The 21,627-nt window shown below is 39.8% G+C and overlaps 3 protein-coding genes across 4 annotated transcripts in view; 2 read left to right on the top strand and 1 right to left on the bottom strand.

Moving 5' to 3' along the window:
- LOC111605788 (proteasome inhibitor PI31 subunit-like) overlaps positions 1 to 4,600 on the top strand; it is a 21,673-nt gene extending 17,073 nt beyond the window's left edge. The window contains exons 4-7 of the mRNA XM_023324506.1: positions 92 to 174; positions 358 to 519; positions 942 to 1,085; positions 4,357 to 4,600. Of these exons, the coding sequence (XP_023180274.1) occupies positions 92 to 174; positions 358 to 519; positions 942 to 1,085; positions 4,357 to 4,600 (633 nt within the window). The remainder of the gene's footprint in view (positions 1 to 91; positions 175 to 357; positions 520 to 941; positions 1,086 to 4,356) is intronic.
- On the top strand, positions 999 to 18,809 carry psmf1 (proteasome inhibitor subunit 1). 2 transcript variants are annotated; one of them, XM_023353562.1, is made up of 9 exons: positions 999 to 1,085; positions 8,277 to 8,413; positions 12,891 to 13,051; positions 13,595 to 13,747; positions 14,520 to 14,602; positions 14,786 to 14,968; positions 16,982 to 17,038; positions 17,270 to 17,431; positions 18,240 to 18,809. In XM_023353562.1, the coding sequence occupies exons 2-9, from the start codon at positions 8,344 to 8,346 to the stop codon at positions 18,289 to 18,291; spliced, it is 921 nt and encodes a 306-aa protein (XP_023209330.1). In that variant the 5' UTR covers positions 999 to 1,085; positions 8,277 to 8,343; the 3' UTR covers positions 18,292 to 18,809. The 2 variants fall into 2 exon arrangements, with proteins under 2 accessions (XP_023209330.1, XP_023209331.1); XM_023353563.1 differs by lacking the exon at positions 999 to 1,085 and having other exon boundaries at positions 8,268 to 8,413.
- On the bottom strand, positions 5,798 to 8,260 carry LOC111612356. The gene is made up of 2 exons (XM_023353564.1): positions 7,070 to 8,260; positions 5,798 to 6,955 (listed from the first exon to the last, which is right to left on the bottom strand). Exons 1-2 carry the CDS (start codon positions 7,164 to 7,166, stop codon positions 6,231 to 6,233), a joined length of 822 nt encoding a protein of 273 aa, XP_023209332.1. The 5' UTR covers positions 7,167 to 8,260; the 3' UTR covers positions 5,798 to 6,230.
- Positions 18,810 to 21,627: the final 2,818 nt, after the last annotated feature.

Genomic DNA, 21,627 nt, shown 5'->3' on the forward strand with positions numbered 1-21,627 from the left:
TCAGGATGTTTTACTGCACAATATCGTCTCTTTTGGGTTTAAACATGGGATTGGTGGGCAGAACGTCTGATTAAAAGCTGCTGTTTTGCAGAACTCCGGCACTAACCAGGTTTCATACCTGATGGTGAACATCAGTGACCACGTCAACGCCGATCAGCTGCACACGTTTGACAGGTTGGTTTGTACCAGATTTGTTTGTCTCACCTGAGAACAGAAAAGCTCCTGCATACACACTTAGTGGTTTGAATCATTTCAACATATTAAAATAACACATTCTGCCAACAATAACCAGCCGCACAGATAGTGACGTAAACACGACGTTGTTCCGGTTGGTGACGGAGCCTCTCTGTGCCACAGCGTGTTCAGAGACGCAGACGATTTGTCTGAGAAGGTGAAGTCTCGGCTGCTGCCCCGCCCAGAGAAAGCGCCGGAGAGCAGCAGACAGGAGGAGGGCGAGTCGTCTCAGAGAAGGCAGGAAGAAGACAGTGACCCCCTGCGCCACGGGCCGCAGCCTCACTGGTCAGTAAGCAGCGGCGTCCAGGAAATCGCCTCGCTCTAATAAACTGTGTTTCCCTAACAGCCCTTAGCTAGCCACGTTTTCTGTGATTTTCATGTGTAAATTTGTGGGCGGTTGGCTGGACGACGTTTTCATCTGCAGTGAGAAGCTTAAAGCTGCTGCCAGGAGTCAGACAGAAACACAACGTTAGTTCTTGGCTTGTTTTATTGTCATGCAGCTCTACAGTAACACTAACTCTACAGTTTGTGTTTCCCTCAAGGCGGCATTAAAGTCTTAAAACATCTTAAATTTGACTGAAACGAGCAGAAACTCTGGAGGTTCGACAATCAGCAGCCAGTTAGAAATAAACAGCTGAACCCAGAAGGCCTGAGACGTTTAATCCGACCCAAATGTATCTGTATTTATATCTATATCTATATTCCAGGTTAGCGTTTTGGGAGGAGATGATCGTGGACCCTGTCAGGTTCGGGTTCCCTCACTTCGGCATCCCAGACATCCTGCCTCCTGGAGCCATTCCTCCGGAGGCCCATTTCGACCCGATTGGACCCTTGAGACGACATGGACTGGGGTGAGACACACACACCACCTCGTGTCTATCAGCACCGATTGAGATCATATTGATCAACATAACGAACTGATCTGGAACAGGTTAGGGTCAGTCTGCAGTCTAATCAAAACCTGGAGTCTTAGTGTTTAAACGATGAAACTGAACCGATTTATCCTCAGACAATAACCCAACACAAAATAAAGAAAATAGAAATAAAGGATGTGAAAACCTCAGTGTAAATAATCATGTTGCTCAGTTTGCGTCTCATAAAGATGAAACTCATCGTCTGAATGCATCTGTTTATTCTCACTAAAAGAAACCAGGGCTGATCAAACAGTTTGATTATTGAAGGTGATCAGGTGTGGAGACAATCCCAGGTATATCAGTAGCTGCATCAAGGTGAGCCGCTACCTGAGGAGCTTTGGCTCTGATGGAGAACATGGAGCCATTGATCAGAGATCAGATTGATCTGCTGGTTTATGAGCGTTTAGATTCATCCAGACTGATCATCCTGGAGCTCTGAGCAGAACTTAAAGCAGGTACCGGTACCGGTACCGGTCCAGCTGCAGCCGTCCTCCAGTGGAGCCGCTCGCTTTGTGAATATGGACAGGAATCATCTCTACTCTGTAAATGTAGCTTCTGCTCATGATTCCTTGATTCAGAATAAACATTTAAATCCCGGCTGAACGCTCCGCTGCTCCAGCAGCATCTGCTCTGCACATCTTTAGGATTTATTTGGACTTTTGTCCTTTAAAATGTAATAGTTTTACTACAGCAGCAGCGCTGAGCTGCTGCATTAACCGGAACGACTCTGTGGTTTTTGTGCTGCTTGGCGTCTCGGCAGACGACAGAACGACTGAGGGCCAGAGCTTCAGCTGTCGTCTCTTTAACACCAGGTTACTGGGGAGATGATATTCTGCCCCATTACAAATTGGAAGTCTCCATTCTCGTCTTCTGGACCCGAGACCTGCAGGCGTTCTCTGCAAAAGCTGTGGCTGCAGCGCAGAAGAACAGGCTCTGTGGTTTTCATGAGGTCACCTCACGTCTCTGATCTCTGAAAAATGCCCCAAGTGGAGGATTTGGAAAGTCTCCAAAGTTTTGGTATCTCTGGGATCTGGGATCTGGGATCTGATTTGTGATCTGGGAGTTTTTCCCTCCTCCTCTTCCTGCGTCTCTGTCAAACTGAAGTGATTTGTGGCTGAAGCTGCAGCTCCACCTTGAGCTCCTTGCTTGGTGTAAAACTGAATTAAAAACCATCCAACCATCATCAGTTGCTGATTCAGACCACAACTTCCAAACCATTTGTAAAGTTAGTTTTCAAATGTTTTTTTTATCTGAAAAGTGTGGCATACATTTGTACAAATTGTGAAGAAGTGTTGAAGCCAACATCGCGACATTATGGACCCAGAGGATTTTTTTCTTATTGCTTCACCTGAATTTGGAAACACTCTGGTGTGTTTCGTACTCAGTCACAACAAACGTCAACTTACAAAAACACAAAAGTGAACTTTAAATATGCTCAGTGAAAACCTGGTTATTTCTTATTTGATGCTGAAAAACAGATGAAAATCAATCTGTTAACTTGGTGTTGATGTTTGAACATCATTAAACGGACAAATAAGAAGCAGCAGATCAGAACCCGGCCTGTCAGCAGAGGGCGCTGTGGCACACCAAAGCAATTCTCTTTCCTCCTGTTTGCATTTTGAATGTTTGTAAAGCGACTATATGAGAAAAATGATTTAGACTTCAAACATATGTCACAAACCACAGTTTAAAGGTAACTTACATGTAAAAGGGTGGTGGCAGCATCATGCTGTGGGGAGGCTCTTCTCTAGCTGAATCCAAGACATCCTGAACATACAGCCAGATTAATGCATATCCATGTCAAACTGGCCTAATCAAAACCCAGCCTTAAAGAACAGCTAGGAACTGATGTTAAATATTAACAAATGGATGTTTACAGATTCCAAAGAATCCAGAGATGTGCAAATGAAACATTTCTCTCCCGGATGATATTTATCAGAATTAATTTAAAGCTCAGGTCAGAATCAATATTTTATTTTATTATAAAAACAATTTTTTTCATTCAGATTCGATTTCTGGATGCAGAAACTGGAAACGGATCTGAATCACCATTCATCAATATTTAGTTTTTAGATCCGTCTTTTAGTGTCTCACAACTAAAACATTCAGTTCAAGTACAAAGAAAAATGTTTTTCTTAATTAGTGCAATTAATTAATTGAAATTTAAACATTTTTAAATGTCAAATTAAAGCAGCAAAGTGTCACAGAAACATTCAACATTTGAGCCTTTAATGTGTGAAACCAAACCTGCAAATATCTGAGAAAACCTGAAATAAAAAATACCAAAAACTTCTGAGCAACAGATAAAAAACTTGTTTTAAATAAATAATCGTTTCACCTGCAGATTATCTGACTAATAAGACATTTTTCCATGTTATAAGTTTAATAATCTGCAGTGGAAACAGAAAGTTTAATGCAAATCAAATAATTATTTAATTAAAAAATGCTCCTACATTTTGCTGAAAAGTTACTTTAATTTAGCTTCGTATTATTTTAAGTGTTATATAATATTTTTTATAAGAAAGGGAAAAAAATACACAAATAAATTTTGTGTTTTGGCAGCTTGGACAATTTTATCTTGATCCATAATCTGCAAAACAAAAAATGAAGTTTTGTTGTTTCCATCCCAGAAAAGATCCAATCAATAACTGAAACCTTTAGAACTTTATATAATCCTGGCATTCTGCTCACAACACAAAGAAATTAAAAGTCATCAAGCAAAATAGACAAAACCAAGTGATGCTGAGCCATTTCTCTGGACATTCACACGTTTCCTACATTTTATGTTTAAACAGAAAAAGTTCTGAATAAAATATTCTCAGATGAAACTTTCCCTCCTGAACAGTTCAGAGTTTGTTCATCGGAAACGGCAGCGAGTCGCTCCGAGTTCTGCACCATCAGCGTTTTTATTCCTCCTCATTCCAGTCTGAGGAGGTTTGATCAGATTTGATCAGGTTCGATCAGCTCGTTGCTCTGCAGCAGCCGCAGGGTGCGCTTCATTTCAGCACCAGCGTCGCCTCCGAGCCGTCCTTCTTCTTCAGGTAGAGCCCGGCCGTCAGGTGGTGCTCCCTCCTCAGGAAGGCGTAGAAATAATCCGACACCAGCAGGATCTGGATCGGAAGCAAAAACACATTTTCAGCAGAAACTAACAGAAAGTTTTATTTTTTTTATCGTCATATAACTAGCAGGTTGTTTCCTGGGTTTCCAGAGATCCGCCTGAGGGTCGGGTGCAGCGACACGGTGATTTTGGCCTGTTTCCGGTTCCGCCCTCGCTGCTTTACCTGCGCCACGTTGAAGAGCAGCGTGATGGCGTAGTAGAAGTTGGAGTTGGCGCTTCCGGCGTAGATCCAGAGATGCCACAGAACCGGGAAGAGAGCAGAGCAGGCGAGCAGAACGCAGGAAACCAGGAAGATGTTCCTGAGGACTGGACAGGCAGGCAGGCGGTTCAGTAGGACCAATAAATCAATAAACCACCAATAAATTATTGATAAACCACCAATAAATTATTGATAAACCACCAATAAATCAATAAACTACCAATAAATTATTGATAAACCACCAATAAATCAATAAACTACCAATAAATTATTGATAAACCACCAATAAATCAATAAACCACCAGTGAGGTCTATACATGGAAGGAATCTCCACTAATGTTATTGATTTTAGTGATTGATTATTCTGACGCTTAACTGATTAATCAATTAAAACCAATTGATACATTCTACAGATTCTTCATTGATCCACTTCAGACTTTTTATGCAACATTAGAAATGTATTGGCAATAAACTAATGATTAAATTCATTTTTAATAAGTTTTAATAAGTGCAATAACAGATTTGCTGTAGAATCTGAACTTAAAACATTTGGCTAAAATATATTTACAGAAATAATTTTTTTTAATCTTAAATACTAAATGCATATATATTTTGTATATTTTGGATTCATTTCTGCTCCATTGTGTCGATTTCTTTGACTCTCTGTTTAACAGTTAATCTGTGATTAAATTAGTTGAAGATTATTTGATTAATCCGATTAATCGTTCCTACTTCCTTCTTGTAGTTTTACTTTACTTTTGCTTTGGAACAAAAATGTAATTTCTGGACTGTTAAATGAACCTGGAGATAAGCCCCGCCCACTACGGCATTAAACACTCACCTGTGAGCTCAGGTGTCCGCGCTGCACACCTGGACAATTAGCTTCGAGTTTTTAAAATAACAAAATAATACTCTTTTTTGCCATTTATTATGGCAATAAATTATGGAACAATATTGAAAGTGTTATTTTGTGTGAAACGTTCAGTATGTGAGCGCAGATCTCCATCCTGAACGACATTTAAAGGGACGGAACCGTTTCCAAGTATGTTGGGTCGCCATGTTACCTTCAGTTGTTATCAAAGTGTTATTTATATCAAATATGACTTAAAAGAAATATGACTTCCTTTAAATCCACTGGATGTTTGTTGGTTCCTTTTACTAGTAAATTCAATCAAAAGCAAAAGTTTGTGCTGCATCTTAAATTATAACAGATTTTAACTCTCTTATCTTATTTTAAAGGGAAATTCCCCCACTGTTGTTTTTAATGCTTTTGTGCATCAGCTGGCCGACCCGCTGACCCCGTTGACCCCGACCTGACCCAGGTGTGCAGTAAACCATAGACATAATATATGGATAGACGCCTCATGGGCCGGTCTCGCCTATTGGAGCTGACGAGATTTAGGGCGGCCATCTTGGAGCGGTATACCACTCCACTCAGCCTTATATATTTGGCAGGCACAATAAAGGATCAGCGCATTTAATAGATCATAACACGCTGAATAGTAATCACATTGTCACATAATTAAATTTTAGGCATACAGCTATTAAAATTGCATGTATAGGAACGTATAGTTTAGCATATTTAAATAATTTTGGTGGAATACAATGTTTTAAAGTATGACATGTTTTGCAAGATACAACCAAAGATGCAATTTATTCACACACATTATGTATATATTCCGATAATCTCATATATACACACATACACACATGCATACTTATCTGTTGTGACAGTATTTACATATTCATTACATTTTTACACAATCTAATAGCCTTGAAATAGGACAGTTTTGCAGAGCTTTTTTCTGGTGTTGCCTTTCTGCAAACCAAGACATGTGACTTTTGCAATGTGGTGCATCCTTATCTTCAGAAACACAGACACAACCAATGACAGCAAGTCAGAATGGTGATTGTCAATGCCAAATTGTGTCTCCTGAGTGTGTTCCCCAAGCTGGAAAACATCTTCTGTTCCAATGTCTTCACGGACTATGTATGTGACGGCGGACAGCTTAGGAGGATGGTTTGGTGAAGCACCACGAATCACCCTCTCTGCAGCTCTCACCACCTTCACTACGCCTTGTGAGGGAATCACTAACCCGCCATTATTTTTCAAAGTGAGAAGATGGTAGTTCTCATCAAATGAAGACGGTGTGGCATCTTGAATCAAACTGACTCGACATGGGTCACAGGTTAGTTTACGCAGAATCTGCCTCACAACAAATCCAGATATGTAAACCAAGGCATTTTCTACCAGACCACCAAACTTGGTCGGAAGATAGCTGTGGTCGTCCAGAATGGCTGAAATCCTAGCAAAATGACAGGGATGCTCTTCATTAGATTCAGGAGAGGACATTTCAACAGCAGACAGGGACACGGTGTTGTCTTGTGCTGCCACATTGCCAGTCTCACTGGGTGTAACCCCACACCGAACCATCAGCCGGCGGAAGATGGCCTGGAACTGGCATGCTGATGGGTTGTTATTCCAGCCACCTTGAATGGAATACAGGGATACAATACATGTGTTAATCATACGACATAACATATGAACACATTCATGAAGTATATTTTATGAAGTTATTCTAACTGAAAGGACATCAACAGTACCTGACGCTCTGATGGAATTAAACAGGAGCTCCAAGTGATCTTGGCTGAACCTGTATGTGAGGACATACCGCTGCACTTGGAGCAGTTCAGGAATCATCAGCAGTAACGTGTCAATGTTGATGACAAATCCAATGACAGAGAGGTACCTGCAAAAGAAAAATGTTTTATTGCTCTGAACATGGCTAAACAAGAAACCTCAAAAAAGCACCACAGAAAAGCATAATGATGCTGCTTCAAACGGTATTTTCAGAAACCACCAATATGAACTTGAACCAGAACACATACAATACATACCTTTTTCACACTTACCTATAGTTAATTTTTTAAATAATGTACTTACCATATAAAAGCATTAGGGACCTGTAACACACTGAAGAAAAGACGATTCCAACAGAAACAAAACTGCAGATCTTAAAAAATTTAAACAAGAGAACATTGTTTAAAATGTAAAATAAAATCATTTTTGTACAGTTCTTTTCTCGACACTCTAAGACACTTAACATATATCTTTTTTATTCATTTCTCATTCTTGGTGGTTTGGAGCCACAGCCCAGCTTGGGTCAGTTTGATAGAAGCGTTACTGCCATTCTGCACTGACATTCACTCTGACCATCACCAAACACACAATCACATACATACACAATCATAGCAACATAATGTACATAAAATATGATTTCTGCACAAAATATATGTTGTGTAATACATACCAAGAAGCATCGGGGATCTGAGCATTCAGAAAAACGTTACACTCACTATTTTTGATCTTCATATTTTAAAGAACATAAAACTCCAAATTTGATTAAAATTTGTTGATAATGATAATTAAACAAAGCTACTGAAATTGTGAGTAGGCCTGTTTGAAACATATTCCTGTCATCAAATCTCCGGCTGAAGACCGATAGCTAACATTTGCTGTCATTTCGCTGGTGGGCATAAATACAGTACAGTAATATTACATTCACAACATACTAACAATAATATGTCATTCTTACTTGTGAAAAGTTATCCCCCGGTCCCTGACATCAACAGTTCGTAGATTTAAACACGAATAAGCCGAGCAGAACTGAGGCATCTTCTGTTGTTTTGGTTCAGCAAAGTACGAGGGTATACCGCTCTAAGATGGCCGCCGTATTTCCTGCGCCGGAGCGGCCAATGCGGCGTCTACCCTTATATTATGTCTATGCAGTAAACACTCACATCTGTGCAGGTGGCTCCAGACGGGGAGGAAGGCCAGGTAGAGCGCCGTGTCGCCAACGGTGGGGTAAGACTTAAAGATGGAGATCACCGCCAGCTGCATGAACATCAGGAACACCGGCTGGTCCCTGCAGGCCGACGCACACAAAGGTTAGGGGGCGCAGGGAAAGGTCAGAGGGTAATGAGACGGGAGGACTGACTTCAGTTTGATGCACAGAGGGACGGTGTAGAAGAAGACGTTGATCTGGAAGACGCAGAGGAAGAAGAGGCGGAAATGCTCAAACATCTCGGCGAAGAAATACCAGAAGAGGCCGATGTTGGGCGTCAGGTCAGGAACCGAGAGGCTGGAAAAAAAAAAACAGAAACATGGAGCTGGACCAGAGGACATGTCCCACAGCGCCCTCTGGTGGAGACACGGAGAACTGTGTTTCTATCCACAGCAGTCTGGAAGGGCTGAGATGAACTTCATGCCAAACTCAGCCATCAGAGGGCGCTGCACTGTAACTCTGCTCTTATTTAAATAAAAAAAACTCCACCTAAAGTCAAGATACAATTAAACAAAACATTTTAATTTGTTTGCATATTATCCTCGGAGCCAGAAAACCTTCATGGTGACGTTAAATTTATCTTCTCCTGAGAAAACGTGTTCTCTGTTATGGAGCCTGTGTACAGAAGCTTTTGACAATTCTTCTAGAAGAACATCTGTGAGGTCAGACTCTGATGCTGGATGAGACGGCTTGGCTACAGAACCTGCTCTGATTCATCCCAGACGTGTCGAGGTCGGGATCTGTGGTTCTACTGGACCATCAACATCAGAGCTGGGAGCTCTGCGCCGCGGGTTTACCGGGACGTACTGGTGCTGAGGAGGGACACAGGCAGGCGGAGAGGGCAAAACATGTCGGTGGATCTATTGGCAGCGCTTTCACCTTTTTGGAAGAGGCGGATGCAGTCTTAATAAACATGGGATAAAGCTACTCACTGCAAATATTTTTCATTTTATCAACAAGGACAGCAATGTGATCATTGCTTCAGAAGAACAGGCTCAAGGAGTTCTGACTAGGATGGAACCCTCTGCGTATCAGGAGCAACCCGTTCCAAAACAAGCTGATACATCGACTGCAGACAGAGCGACTGGTTCCCTTCCTCCTGCCCCCCTCCCTCTCTGTTCACCCACTCATTCACAGGATTCATAGGATACATATGAAGAAATGTCTTCTGGACCGGAGTTTCTTAAATTTACAGATGGAATGAATCAACAGGTTCTCTTCGGGGCGTCTCTCCTTAGCGCTCATGTAGCCAACCTCACTTCATTTAAGCCACCTGCCTCTGACTTCCCAACCCGATTTTTGCAACAGCGTCTTCACAGGTCTGTCCAACAAATCAATCAAACAGCTGCAGCTGGTCCAGAATGCTGCTGCTCGCGTTCTCACTAAAACCAGGAAGATAGAGCACATAACACCAGTTTTAAAGTCCCTACACTGGCTCCCTGTAGCTCAAAGAATAGACTTTAAAATACTGTTACTTCCAGACTTCTCAGGTCTTCTGGTTCTGCTCTGCATCTCCAGAACCAGAACCAAACGAGGAGAAGCAGCTTTCAGCATCTATGCACCACAAGTTTGGAACAAACTTCCAGAATACTGCAAAACAGCTGAAACACTGACTTCCTTTAAATCTCGACTAAAAACCCACCTGTTTAGGATTGTATTTGAAACGTAATCAATTACAAATTTAATGATGGAACTTGACTTAATGTCATGTTTTGATAGTTGATTCTATCTTGCAATTGCACAAAAATCCGTGAGGGACGATGGAGTCCCAGAGCAAAATTCCGTGAAAGAGGTGTACAGAGCCTAGTGCCGGAAGCCCGTTGAAAGGCTGTTTACATCATTTTAAACTGTGTGATTGTGAGCGTGAGTGGGAATAAAAATAGCAATTATATAAAAAAGTATTTTATGTTATATTTTGTTCCATATAACACAGTAGGAGTGCAACAGGTAAACCTTTTATGTTCCATCAACTTGACTTAATGTCAAGTTCCATCAATATTGTTGATTTTATTGATTTTGATTGTTGATTCTGTGTTGCATTGTGTTTCTGTGTTTGATATGATGTTAAGCACTTTGAAATGCCTTGCTGCTGAAATGTGCTATACAAATAAAATTTGATTGATTGATTGATTGATTGATTGATTGATTGATTGATTGATAATCCACCAGAAAGTGAAAGAGGTAAATGATGAGGGGAGACTGCAGGAAAGAAAAAGATCAAGCATGGGAGGTCAGGTGGAATAAATGCTTAATGATAAAATTCATCTCAGCTGGAATATAAAACAAGGAAACTCTGTTTTCTCTGTAAGGAACATCTCAAATACTGAAGCTCTTTATGTTTGAAAACTGAGGCAAAAACAGTACAAAATCAAACATATTCACATTAATATCCAAATCTACGTGTACTTTAACCCTTCTAGGACTACCATTATAAAAGTCCGCATGAGCATCTTTTTACATTTTTGGATGCTGCAGAGTCATTATTAGGAGCACTCCAATGTTCTTTACATCTATAAAATCCTTATAAGTCCTCCTTTCCAAGTTTGTATGCCATTTATCAATAATAACTGATTAAAAATAGAAAATTTGCAAAACAATAACAAGAACTCCATCCGTTTATAATTTTTTTGACATATTTTTGTAAATATGAAGAGTTTCCTAACTTTATTTACCAAAGTTCCCAATACAAAAAAGTTGCACACAAGCCTTCTAAACCAAACACAATTTATTTGGAGTTTTTTCAAAGCTTCGTTTCAAAGTTACAGCCAATTTTCTAAAAACAATAAAACGAGGGAAAATAAAAAAAATGCTTTTATCAGTGCAATCAGAAAAAAGAAGTGCAGAAGATACATTGCACATTGTACATCAACAATAAAATACAAACATTTAAATGAAAGTGTGTCAGTCTTTGTGTATTCACATGAGAAAATGTCTGTCCACATGACAGACATTTGCAAGAGCAGAGCCAAATAGCACGTGCAGGAAACGGAAATGACTTTCATGAAATCTCACCTGAAGTCATGTGACATTTCATGAAATCTCGTAGTATTTCATTCTGTCAACGTCAGAACAACACAGGAAGTGATTGGCCAGACCCGAGCTGATCTACAAATAGAGGGATGGATGCCACATCATGTTTGTGGACCCATCCTTTTTACTATAAATCTGTGAACTCGTCTGCGCGCGCACAGCAACTCGGGGGGGATGTTTAGGGTCGGAAAAGGAAGCGCAATTCTTACAGTTTAATATGCAAAAAAAAAAATTGCTCTACCTTACGTGGTTCGAATTCTACCGGCATTTGAAAAATATGTATGCATCTCAGATCGCCGGCGATCTGGTAGCCCGAATCGGGTTAAAATGGTTTTTAACCAACATGTGCATCAAGAGCCAGATTTGACGTCTTACCTCGTGGAAAACATCGCCGGAATACGGAGAAACTCCCAGATTTATGGAGATTTCCGAAAATTTCCATAAACTTAAAGTTTGGCATATGAGAGCATCTAATGCAACTCTTTCAAACATGGGATGTCACTCATAACATTTGTTACAACAACCACATTTAATTTCCCTTTGGGATCCATAAAGTAGTTTTGAATTGAACTGAATAAATCTGAAAAGTAAATATGAGATGAGTTAATTTAAATGTAAGCTGTTGCCAGGTTCGGCTCGGTTCTTCATTATTCTGGTTCTGCTGGTTGTTGAATCGCTGACACACAGAAACTCAGATATTTGTTCAAACAAAAAAGAAACGCATCAATAATAATTTAATTTTTTAAAAAGCATAAATTAAGTCCCTGCTAATAGATTGTGAAAACTGTATTAATAACAATATTGTTAATACTGTCAATGCTAATAATATTGACAGTATTACATTTAAATTAGCATTTTATTTTTGTATTTATTTCAGAAACGAATTATTTCTTAAACAAACATAAATATAATTATTTATCTATTTAATAAAAAGGTTTTGTTTTAGTGTAACCATACAAAAAGACAATATATAAAGTGATACTTTATAACGGAACGATATTTCTTATATTAGTTCTGTTCCGGAAACTATATGTGTTGCATCAAAACAAAACGAACTTTTCCGTAAAGTTAGAAAAAAATAAAGCAGCAACTTTTTCCCCAGAGATTTATCTCTGGAGAAAATAAAAGAAACTAGGGTTGAAAACTGTATCTGCAATACAGCAATGATTGAATATATGGTAAAACTTTCACTACTGGCTTTAGGGTCACTATTTTTGATCCAAATTCACTCAGAGCCTTCCGCTGTATATCGAGCGTCTTATAAAAAATTTTTTTGTTGCACAAATAAACAGCCTCTTTCTCATCCCAGACTTACACAACCATTAACCTCTGTCGAAATATTTTCGAGTTCAAATGCAATTTAACAGCCGTATAAGGTTCAGTAAGTTTCCGAAATAATTTTATTGTATCACTTCTGAAATTAGTTTCTAATGTGACTTACTCGATTTGACAACGTTCTTGTGCTTTTACTTTGAAATTCCCTGACAGGAAGTAGCTGTGGTTGCTATGAGACTTCAGTGAAGACTTTCGTTTTCCTTTCTCCGGTTTAGATGCGGAGCTGGTATCGGCTGTTGGGAGAAAAATGGCTGGTTTAGAGGCGCTGTACACCTGTGTCGCAGATAAAATCGAGTGTCCGCAGGATGCCGTCGTGTGCTTCGTTCACTGGGAAATGATAAAGAATGGCTACCGGTGCATCGGATCTGGAGACGAGGTGAAAGAACAGGAAAATGGTTTGAATTTGATTAGCCGTTGATCTGCAGAGGTTCGATTAGTGCCGAGCTCTGTCAATGTTTGGGCAGTTAAACATGACTGAAGGTCTCCAACTTGATTAACTTCATTAATAAATAATTAAATTGATTAATTTTGTTTCCGAATTTAAGAGAAGTTGGGAAGCAGTAGAAAGGCTTTATGTGATCTGTTCTTTAAGATGAGACGGATTTGTGACATTCAGGGGAAAATTAAACAGTTTGTTATTTTAATAGAGTTATGTACAAGCTTAGCTAAATACTTCAGATTAGCTTTTTAATGCGCATTGTTATCCGGGTGTTAATCGTTTCAGAACAAAATGCCAGACGTGTGTTAGCTTAGCATAAATCAGTCTGTTTTATTCAGACTTCCAGGGGAAAACTTTGGAGTTGTGAAAAATGTCTAGTCATCTTTGGGAGGCTAACGCAACTGCGTGATGATAGACACTCTAATATGGTCATTATTTAGACTGAGTCTCTTCTTTTCCTTTTTCTCTGTTGTATTGTAGCCTAGCAGCCGTGATAAAAAGTCAGAGCTGCTTCCTGCTGACTGGAGCAGCAACAAGGAGCTGTACAGCCTGCGCTACAGAACCAGCGACACAGACACCGTGATGGTGCTGAAGGCCATCGCTGTGGACTCCACGCTCATCTTCAACTTAATGGTAACTCAAAAAACAGGACCGGCTTCTCTCTGCAGTTAAAATGAAAGTAGCTGATGCAGAGGATTGATGCTAATAATCACACAGGGAGCCGGATATGTACAGGAGAGACTGCGCTGTTTTCTTCTTCAGTGTTTAAATCAGGTGAAACCTTCACATTTAGCTCAAATGCTTGAACCAATTATTTATATTACCACTGTAATTATTTATAATAGCAAGTTCCCTTTGTATTTGGTCGCCTTTTAATCCATGACTTTGGTCAAACATTTTGAGCATAAGGCTTGAACTTTGACCCCCAAATCCCAAAGGAGTTGAAAAGGAGGCTTCATGGAGCATTTGTCCAACGCTCCGGCCAGCCAGGCAGAGACTGAAGGAGCAGCAGCAGCAGATGAGGTGGATTAGCAGAGCTGATGATGTCATCAGGATGTTCCATCCATTTTCTTACATTCTGGTCCCTGGTGGGGTCAGAAGGGCCTTTTGAGAGGCGGGGTCACCTGGACAGGTCGCCAGTCTGTCGCAGGGCAACACAGAGACAGACAGGACAAACAACCACACCCACACACACACTTAAGGAGAATTTAGACAGGCCAATCAACCTAACATTCATGTTTTTGGATTGTGGGCCGGGAATCGAACCAGGACCTTCAGTGCTACCAACTGCGCCACCGTGCAGCTTGCTCATCAGGATGTTTTACTGCACAATATCGTCTCTTTTGGGTTTAAACATGGGATTGGTGGGCAGAACGTCTGATTAAAAGCTGCTGTTGTTTTGCAGAACTCCGGCACTAACCAGGTTTCAGACCTGATGGTGAACATCAGTGACCACGTCAACGCCGATCAGCTGCACACGTTTGACAGGTTGGTTTGTACCAGATTTGTTTGTCTCACCTGAGAACAGAAAAGCTCCTGCATACACACTTAGTGGTTTGAATCATTTCAACATATTAAAATAACACATTCTGCCAACAATAACCAGCCGCACAGATAGTGACGTAAACACGACGTTGTTCCGGTTGGTGACGGAGCCTCTCTGTGCCACAGCGTGTTCAGAGACGCAGACGATTTGTCTGAGAAGGTGAAGTCTCAGCTGCTGCCCCGCCCAGAGAAAGCGCCGGAGCGCAGCAGACGGGAGGAGGGCGAGTCGTCTCAGAGGAGGCGTGAGGAAGACGGCGACCCCCTGCGGCTGCCCTGCAGACACCCTCGCCACGGGCCACAGCCTCACTGGTCAGTAAGCAGCGGCGTCCAGGAAACCGCTTCGCTCTAATAAACTGTCTTCATTAATTGGTTTTATGTGTTTACTTACGCTCTGAAACAGACAAGTACAATATTATCCAACACACACATCAAATATTTAATAAACCAACGTTTCCATTTCTCTTGTAACATTATTTTTCTATTAAATGTGGTTTTAGTTTCAGAATATGAAGGTTATTCCTCTGATTAATAACTCAAAACACATCAGAGCAATAAGTTCATCTGTAAATTCATCATCAACTTCTAACGTAGATAGAAAACGTCAGAATGACCAGAAGGAAATTTTCACAAAGAATCACTAACAAAACCACAAAAATATTATTTTGTTCTTTTTTCAATAGGTTGGAAACATTTTTCATGTTTAAGTTATTGTTCTAAACACTTTAATGTCTTATTTGATGAAAATGTATAAAAGCTAAAAACAAAACTAAATATTTTTATTTAAGAGTCTAAACACATTTACTCAAAGTGTGAATTATAAAAATAAGTTTCATTTTATGTAAACAGATTATATTTACCTGGACTGAAGGTAAAAATGAATCTTTGGGTTTTAAAGTTTGTTCATTTCAATTCGGCTCAGTTTATTTCTAAAGCGACAAATTCACCCCAGATATCAACTGGAGGAACTTTACAACTAAAAATAATTTAAATCTATTATATAATTTATGCAAGTTATCCATCAAATCATTAAACTCAATTAATTATTCAAATTAGTTTAAATAGTTCCTAAGGAAACTGAATAGAATATCGATCCTCTCCTCCTGACCAGCAGGGGGCGACAGCTGGAAAATCTCTGGTATTAAGTTATTACACACTCCTTCGTACTGAACATGCATGTGGTGACAGTGGAGAGGAAAACTCTCCTTTAACAGCAGGAAACCAGCACCAGAACCAGAACCCGGTTTTTATCGCAGCAGTCGGTCGGTGATCGGTAGAACTCGTGTCTGAAGTTTAGGCCTTAAAAACGTCTTCATTTCATTTACAGACTGGAAGTTTGTTAATCACAGATTTAACATTTTGACAGAAATATTGAATGTTTTGGTTTTTTTACTTTTCTGTCAGGTGAAAGTTTGAGTCTTCATTCGTTCTATGACTGGAGGCGGTTGAGGCTACCGCTAACTAGCTGCTAGCACAGTGTTAGTGTTAGTTAACAGTTAGTGTTTCCCTCAAGGCGGCATTAAAAAGTCTTAAAATCTCTTAAATTTGACTGAAACGAGCAGAAACTCTGGAGGATCGACAATCAGCAGCCAGTTAGAAATAAACAGCTGAACCCAGAAGGCCTGAAACGTTTAATCCGACCCAAACGTCTGAACCCAGAATAATGATTTATGTTTCTGTTTCTGAAACACCAGAGATCACATTTATCTGGGTCCATTCCCGGTTCTGTATCTGAAGATTCAATCAGTGGGAAAAATCAGTTTGTTGTTTGATTTGTGTAGAAGATGATCGCAGCAGCAGGTCAGAATTATTTTATTTAAAGATGGAGAAGTTTTTTTTTTCTGGAATTGAAAATCAAACTGGAGGACTGATTCGTTCCCTCCTCCGACCTTTAACCCGGTCACATGAGACGGCGGCCCTTCATCGCCACAGTGGCCCCCAGGGCACAGAGAGGATGAGGAAGATGAGGAAGACGGAGCAGAGACGGATGGATAGAAAGTGAACAGAGAGAGTTTGAGACGGAAAACGGAGCGATGAAGAGAAGATCGGATCATCTGGACCTCACATTAATCAAAAACGTTACAAATATTTGATTGTTTTTATTTTTGAAACATTTCGGTTTTAAATTGGTTAGAAAAAGTTTCAGAGCCGATCCAAAACGTCTGAGACCAGAATCCGTTTAAATTCACTTTATAGCATGAAAAGGTAACGGGTCACTTCCTGTTGCATTAGAGGGATCTTAAAGGTTTTCTGGATCAATCATTAATGTCTGATCATTTTTATTTCATCAATAAAAAAAACAAAATGTCTGTTGGTTTGTTTCAGGCCCGACCCGCTGAATCCTCCGTTCGCAGCCGGAGGAGCAGATCTGGATCCGTTTGGGTGAGTTCACATTTAATCTGGTTTAAACCTGAATCTGGTTTACACAAAAAATGAAGCAGATTGAGACTTTTTGTTTCTTCTACATTTAGAACCAAATTATTACAGATGTTTCTTTATTTCTTTTATTGGTTTTTGATGTATTGAAATGAAACCTCCTCTGGTTTCACCCTGATGATTCAGTGGATAATATCTATATTTATATCTATATTTATATCTATATCTATATTCCAGGTCAGTAGGTGGGGGGGGGATGATCATGGACCCTCTGAGGTCCGGGTACCCTCGCTCCGGCTTCGACCCGTCCAGCGGGATCCCAGACATCCTGCCTCCTGGAGCCGTTCCTCCGGGGGCCCGCTTCGACCCGTTTGGACCCGTGGGACGCCACAGACCGGGGTGAGACACACACACACACACACACACACACACCCTCGTGTCTATCAGCACCGATTGAGATCGTATTGATCAACATAACAAACTGATCTGGAACAGGTTAGGGTCAGTCTATGGTCTAATCAAAACCTGGAGCTTCACGTCTAAAGCCGCGTACGCAGAAAAAATGTGCGGCGCCATATTTTACGCACAAATCAGCCTGTATGAAAATGAACTTTGCGTCAAAGTTTGAGTAAATATTTGCACAATTTTCCCCTGCGGTGAAAATGTGCAGCAGCAACACAAACTTTATCTGTGGACAATAATAAACTACAAAGAGTCAAAACTCACATAAATCCACTGAAACCTGATTCAGTTATTTACACTAAATTATTCTTAGATAATCAGATTTCAGTCTGATCATTTCTGCCTGTTCAGCTGTTTTAGGGCCACTGTCACTTTAAATAAGCAGATTCTGACCACGCCCCCAATGTATTCTGACCACACCCCCAATGTATTCTGACCACGCCCCCTACCCCAACTGGTTTCTGGTTGGTCACAACAAAACTGTTTTCCAGCAGCCATTGTACAGCAGGAAAACCAGCTGACGATCTCTGGAGATCACGGTGTGTCTCAGCAATCGGCTCATTCTCCAGTTTTAAACTTGAACTTATCACCTAAAACTGCACGGATGTTTTCTGAAACGGTCCAGACTTTCAGAACAAATTTGACCAGAATGTGAAGCTGTGAAAGCCGAAGCGTCGGACGGAGTTTCATTTCCTTACGTTTTCCTGAAGTCAGTGACGTTGATGTTTCTGTTTCCTGTTTTCAGGCCTGACCCCGACCACATGCCGCCGCCCGGATACGATGACATGTTCATGTAGCGCTCGGCGCCGGTTCCTGCTTCCATTACTCCTGCTCACACCGCAGAACTGGGTCCGGTCCAGAACCAAGCCAGATCCGGTCCGGAACCACCACGGATCGTCCAATGACAGGCGGGATTCTCTGAAAATGAAAAATAAAATATTCACTCAGACTCCTTTAGGGTTTAGAAATGCTTATGAATTTTTTTAATCTGCGCAGATTCATATCGATCCTGACCCTTGGCCCTTGACCCTGATCTGATCCTGACCCTTGACCTTTCTGCTTGTTATGATAAACGTACATATCTATAATTTCTTTCTTCTGAGCTTCTTGCTGAGAAATGAGTGAATTAAAGCGACGTCTCAGAGAGTAAACTCCCGGTTTGGATTATTTTGATTTACAGAAAAGTTTGGGAATAATTTCCATTTCTTTAGAAAAGCAGATCTTTGCTGCTTGTTTTTTTGGTTGTTGATTTTGAAACATGGCTGATTAATAATTTCTGCCAGACATTCTAATAAAAACCGCAAAGTTGTTACTGTTTTAGTTTTGCTGCTTTGTATCAAACTCCAACATTTTTATGGGAAACATTTTAATTCAGTGGAGAAAATAAACCTGGCCGGTTCCCTCGGCAGCCCACAGCGTCATGGATCCTCCACCATACTTGACAGTGGAGCTAGAAGTTTTTAAAAATCAGCATTAATTAAGTTTTTATCTAAAACAAGCTGCTGTATGAAACGTTTCCTGTAAGTTAATTAGATATTTGCTCTATAAACTAGTCAAAAATGTTTAGATTTTGTTTTTGCAGTGAGACTTTCAGACTGAAATCAACCTGCAGACTACCAACATGGCTGCCGTTTACCTTCAGAGCTGCAGGAAAACTTCGACATCGTCGTTTAACATAAAAACTGTTTATTTAAACGTCACTGCGCCAGTTTCACATTTAAGATAATCCTCTGCGGTTTCTACCTCCCTGACGATTCTGTCAGCGCCACAGAAACGGTGACATCATCATGACATCATCATCTGAAAACTGATGAGGAACAGAGTCAAAGAAACTTCAAACATTTTAAATTTATTAAGTATATTTTAAAAAAAGTTGAGATGTTTAATCTATTTTTTCATTAAATTCAGGTGCTTCTCTAATTTTTGTGTCATGGTTTAAAAGTTGCTGCCGTTTTCGTATTTTTGTGTAATCTGATTATTTTGGTTTGGACCGCAGCATTGTCTGGTTTAACTTCCTCTTCCTGTTTGGTTCCTCAACTTCCTGAATATCTGAATATCTGGACTGACCTGGATTTTGATGTAGGAAGTCTGGGCCGTTGCCCAGGGCAGCATCAGAACATGGGAAGACGGCTGTGCACTAAAACCTGGTAAAGACATAAAGTTGGGGCGCTGTGGTGGCGCAGGGGCAAAGCCCGACCCGCTTATGGAGGCCCTATGTCCTCGTGGTGGGGGTCACAGGTTCGATTCCCGGCCTGGCAACATTAGCCACATGTCTCTCATTACCCTCTTTCCTGTTGAACTACTTTCAAATAAAGGCCACTAGAGTCACAAAACCTTAAAAAAGAGATCAAGTTATCTGAGTGCTAAACGAGTTTTATACTTCAAACCTTTGACTGTATCAACGCTTTCATTCATTCATGGATTTTCTGTGGAAGGAAAATCCAAATTAATCACATAAAATCTGGATCATTGTAGATTTTTCCATAGAGCACATCTAAAATATAGAAAATATAGTTGCTGCCCCCTGCTGGGTGGCTTTGGGGGGCAGAAGCTGCCCGGGGCTCCGTTGACAGCGGGACCGCCCCTGAAGCAGTGCTTTGCTTTGTTTCTTGGATCTGATTAAAACTAAAGTTTCTCCTGTTGTTTTTATGATTTCTCTTCTGAGCTGTTTTCCATTTTGATCGACACTGAAAATGAAATGAAGTTCAGAGAGGAACCGTCTGGATAATGAAACAGAAAAACAAACTTTATTTTCACTTGAACAGAATCAGACGTAGAAATCATGTTACAGACAGGATAAAGTATTTACAGGAAGGAAGCTTCACTCAGTAACATGCATCCTCACAGCAGAGTGAACCCTCTGGTAACACTTAAAAAATTAATTCAACTCAAACTTTCTGTGCTTTCCGTACAGCAAACAAATCAGACGTCTGGTTGTGACCGCAAAATAAAAATAAAATCACAAAAATCCTTCAGAGGTTTGGAAATGTGGCATCAGAATCAGAAAAAGGAAAAAATCAAATCATGCATTTATAAAAAGACTTTAAATAGTGGCTAATGTGCTAATTAAAAAACTTTTCTTCTTATGATTATTTTGTGGTTAATTTAGATCATTAATCAATAAACTTTTTACCAGATTTTGTATCTTTCAGTTCTAATTTAATAAAGTGTTTTTGTTTCCTCCTTTAATTAAAAGTTAAATTAAAAACCAGAAGTTTCTGTTAATATGTTTTATTGTATAGAGTATTTTGTTTATGGTAGTTAATAAATAAAATCAGATACATTTCATATAAACGAGTTGTGCTAAATGTTTTATTCACTGTAATATATTAATAGTTCAATATCTAGGTTTTATGTTAACATTATTTTAATTCTTTTTGTACAATTCAGACTTTTAAATCTGCTTTTCTAAAGTCAGTTTATGGTGTAAACTGAGTGATGTATGTTTAAATTTTAATAAATATATTTATGGGTGGTCGGGTGTTAAAAATCTTAACTCAAAGCCTCTAATGCTTTTGTTTTTATGCTTTTATTTTGAAGGCAGCTGCTTGAGTTTGATCAGAATTTTTATCCATTTAACTGAATCTGAATAAATTAAAACCGGAATGTGATATTATTTGAGTGATGTAATTCAAAAACTGAAACATTTCGATTTTTAACAGCGTTTTTATGATTCTGACTTAAATATTCAACATTCAGATTCTCAGAATATGCCATTAGTTTGATAAGGTGATGATTGAAAAATATTTTTATTGCAGAAAAATGATGTCAGGCCATGTTTTTCTTTCCATAAGCAGAGGAAATTCTCAACAGCTTGTCTAAGCCTAAACAAGCCGTCTGTCGAAATGTTACTGGAAAGTTAAGTGGAAGGAAAAATGAAATCCACAGGGATGATAATACATTATCGCATGCCTCTTATGTCCCTGTATAAAAAGGGATTTTTAAAGAAATCAGTCTTTAGTTCATATTTTTTGTTTCATTAACTGTAAGCCATAACCTTGAAATTTTACAGTAATAAATGTTTGAAACATCTGACTGCAGGTATTAAATAAATCTGACAATAACTGAACTTCACCTCACCTTGGACACCCTTTATTTAGACGCACCGGTGTAACAGGGGTTAAAGTACAATG

This window comes from Xiphophorus maculatus, chromosome 20 (genome assembly GCF_002775205.1).
Source record: "Xiphophorus maculatus strain JP 163 A chromosome 20, X_maculatus-5.0-male, whole genome shotgun sequence".
NCBI lineage: Eukaryota > Metazoa > Chordata > Actinopteri > Cyprinodontiformes > Poeciliidae > Xiphophorus > Xiphophorus maculatus.

Excerpts from the sequence above, each read along its gene's own strand:
- LOC111612356 (XM_023353564.1), bottom strand. The coding sequence starts at position 7,166 with ATGATTCCTGAACTGCTCCAAGTGCAGCGGTATGTCCTCACATACAGG. Across the intron at positions 6,956-7,069 it reads TAATTCCATCAGAGCGTCAG|GTGGCTGGAATAACAACCCA; the intron begins GTACTGTTGATG and ends ATTCCATTCAAG.
- psmf1 (XM_023353562.1), top strand. The coding sequence starts at position 8,344 with ATGGAGATCACCGCCAGCTGCATGAACATCAGGAACACCGGCTGGTCC. Across the intron at positions 8,414-12,890 it reads GCAGGCCGACGCACACAAAG|ATGCGGAGCTGGTATCGGCT; the intron begins GTTAGGGGGCGC and ends TCTCCGGTTTAG. Across the intron at positions 14,603-14,785 it reads CAGCTGCACACGTTTGACAG|CGTGTTCAGAGACGCAGACG; the intron begins GTTGGTTTGTAC and ends TCTGTGCCACAG.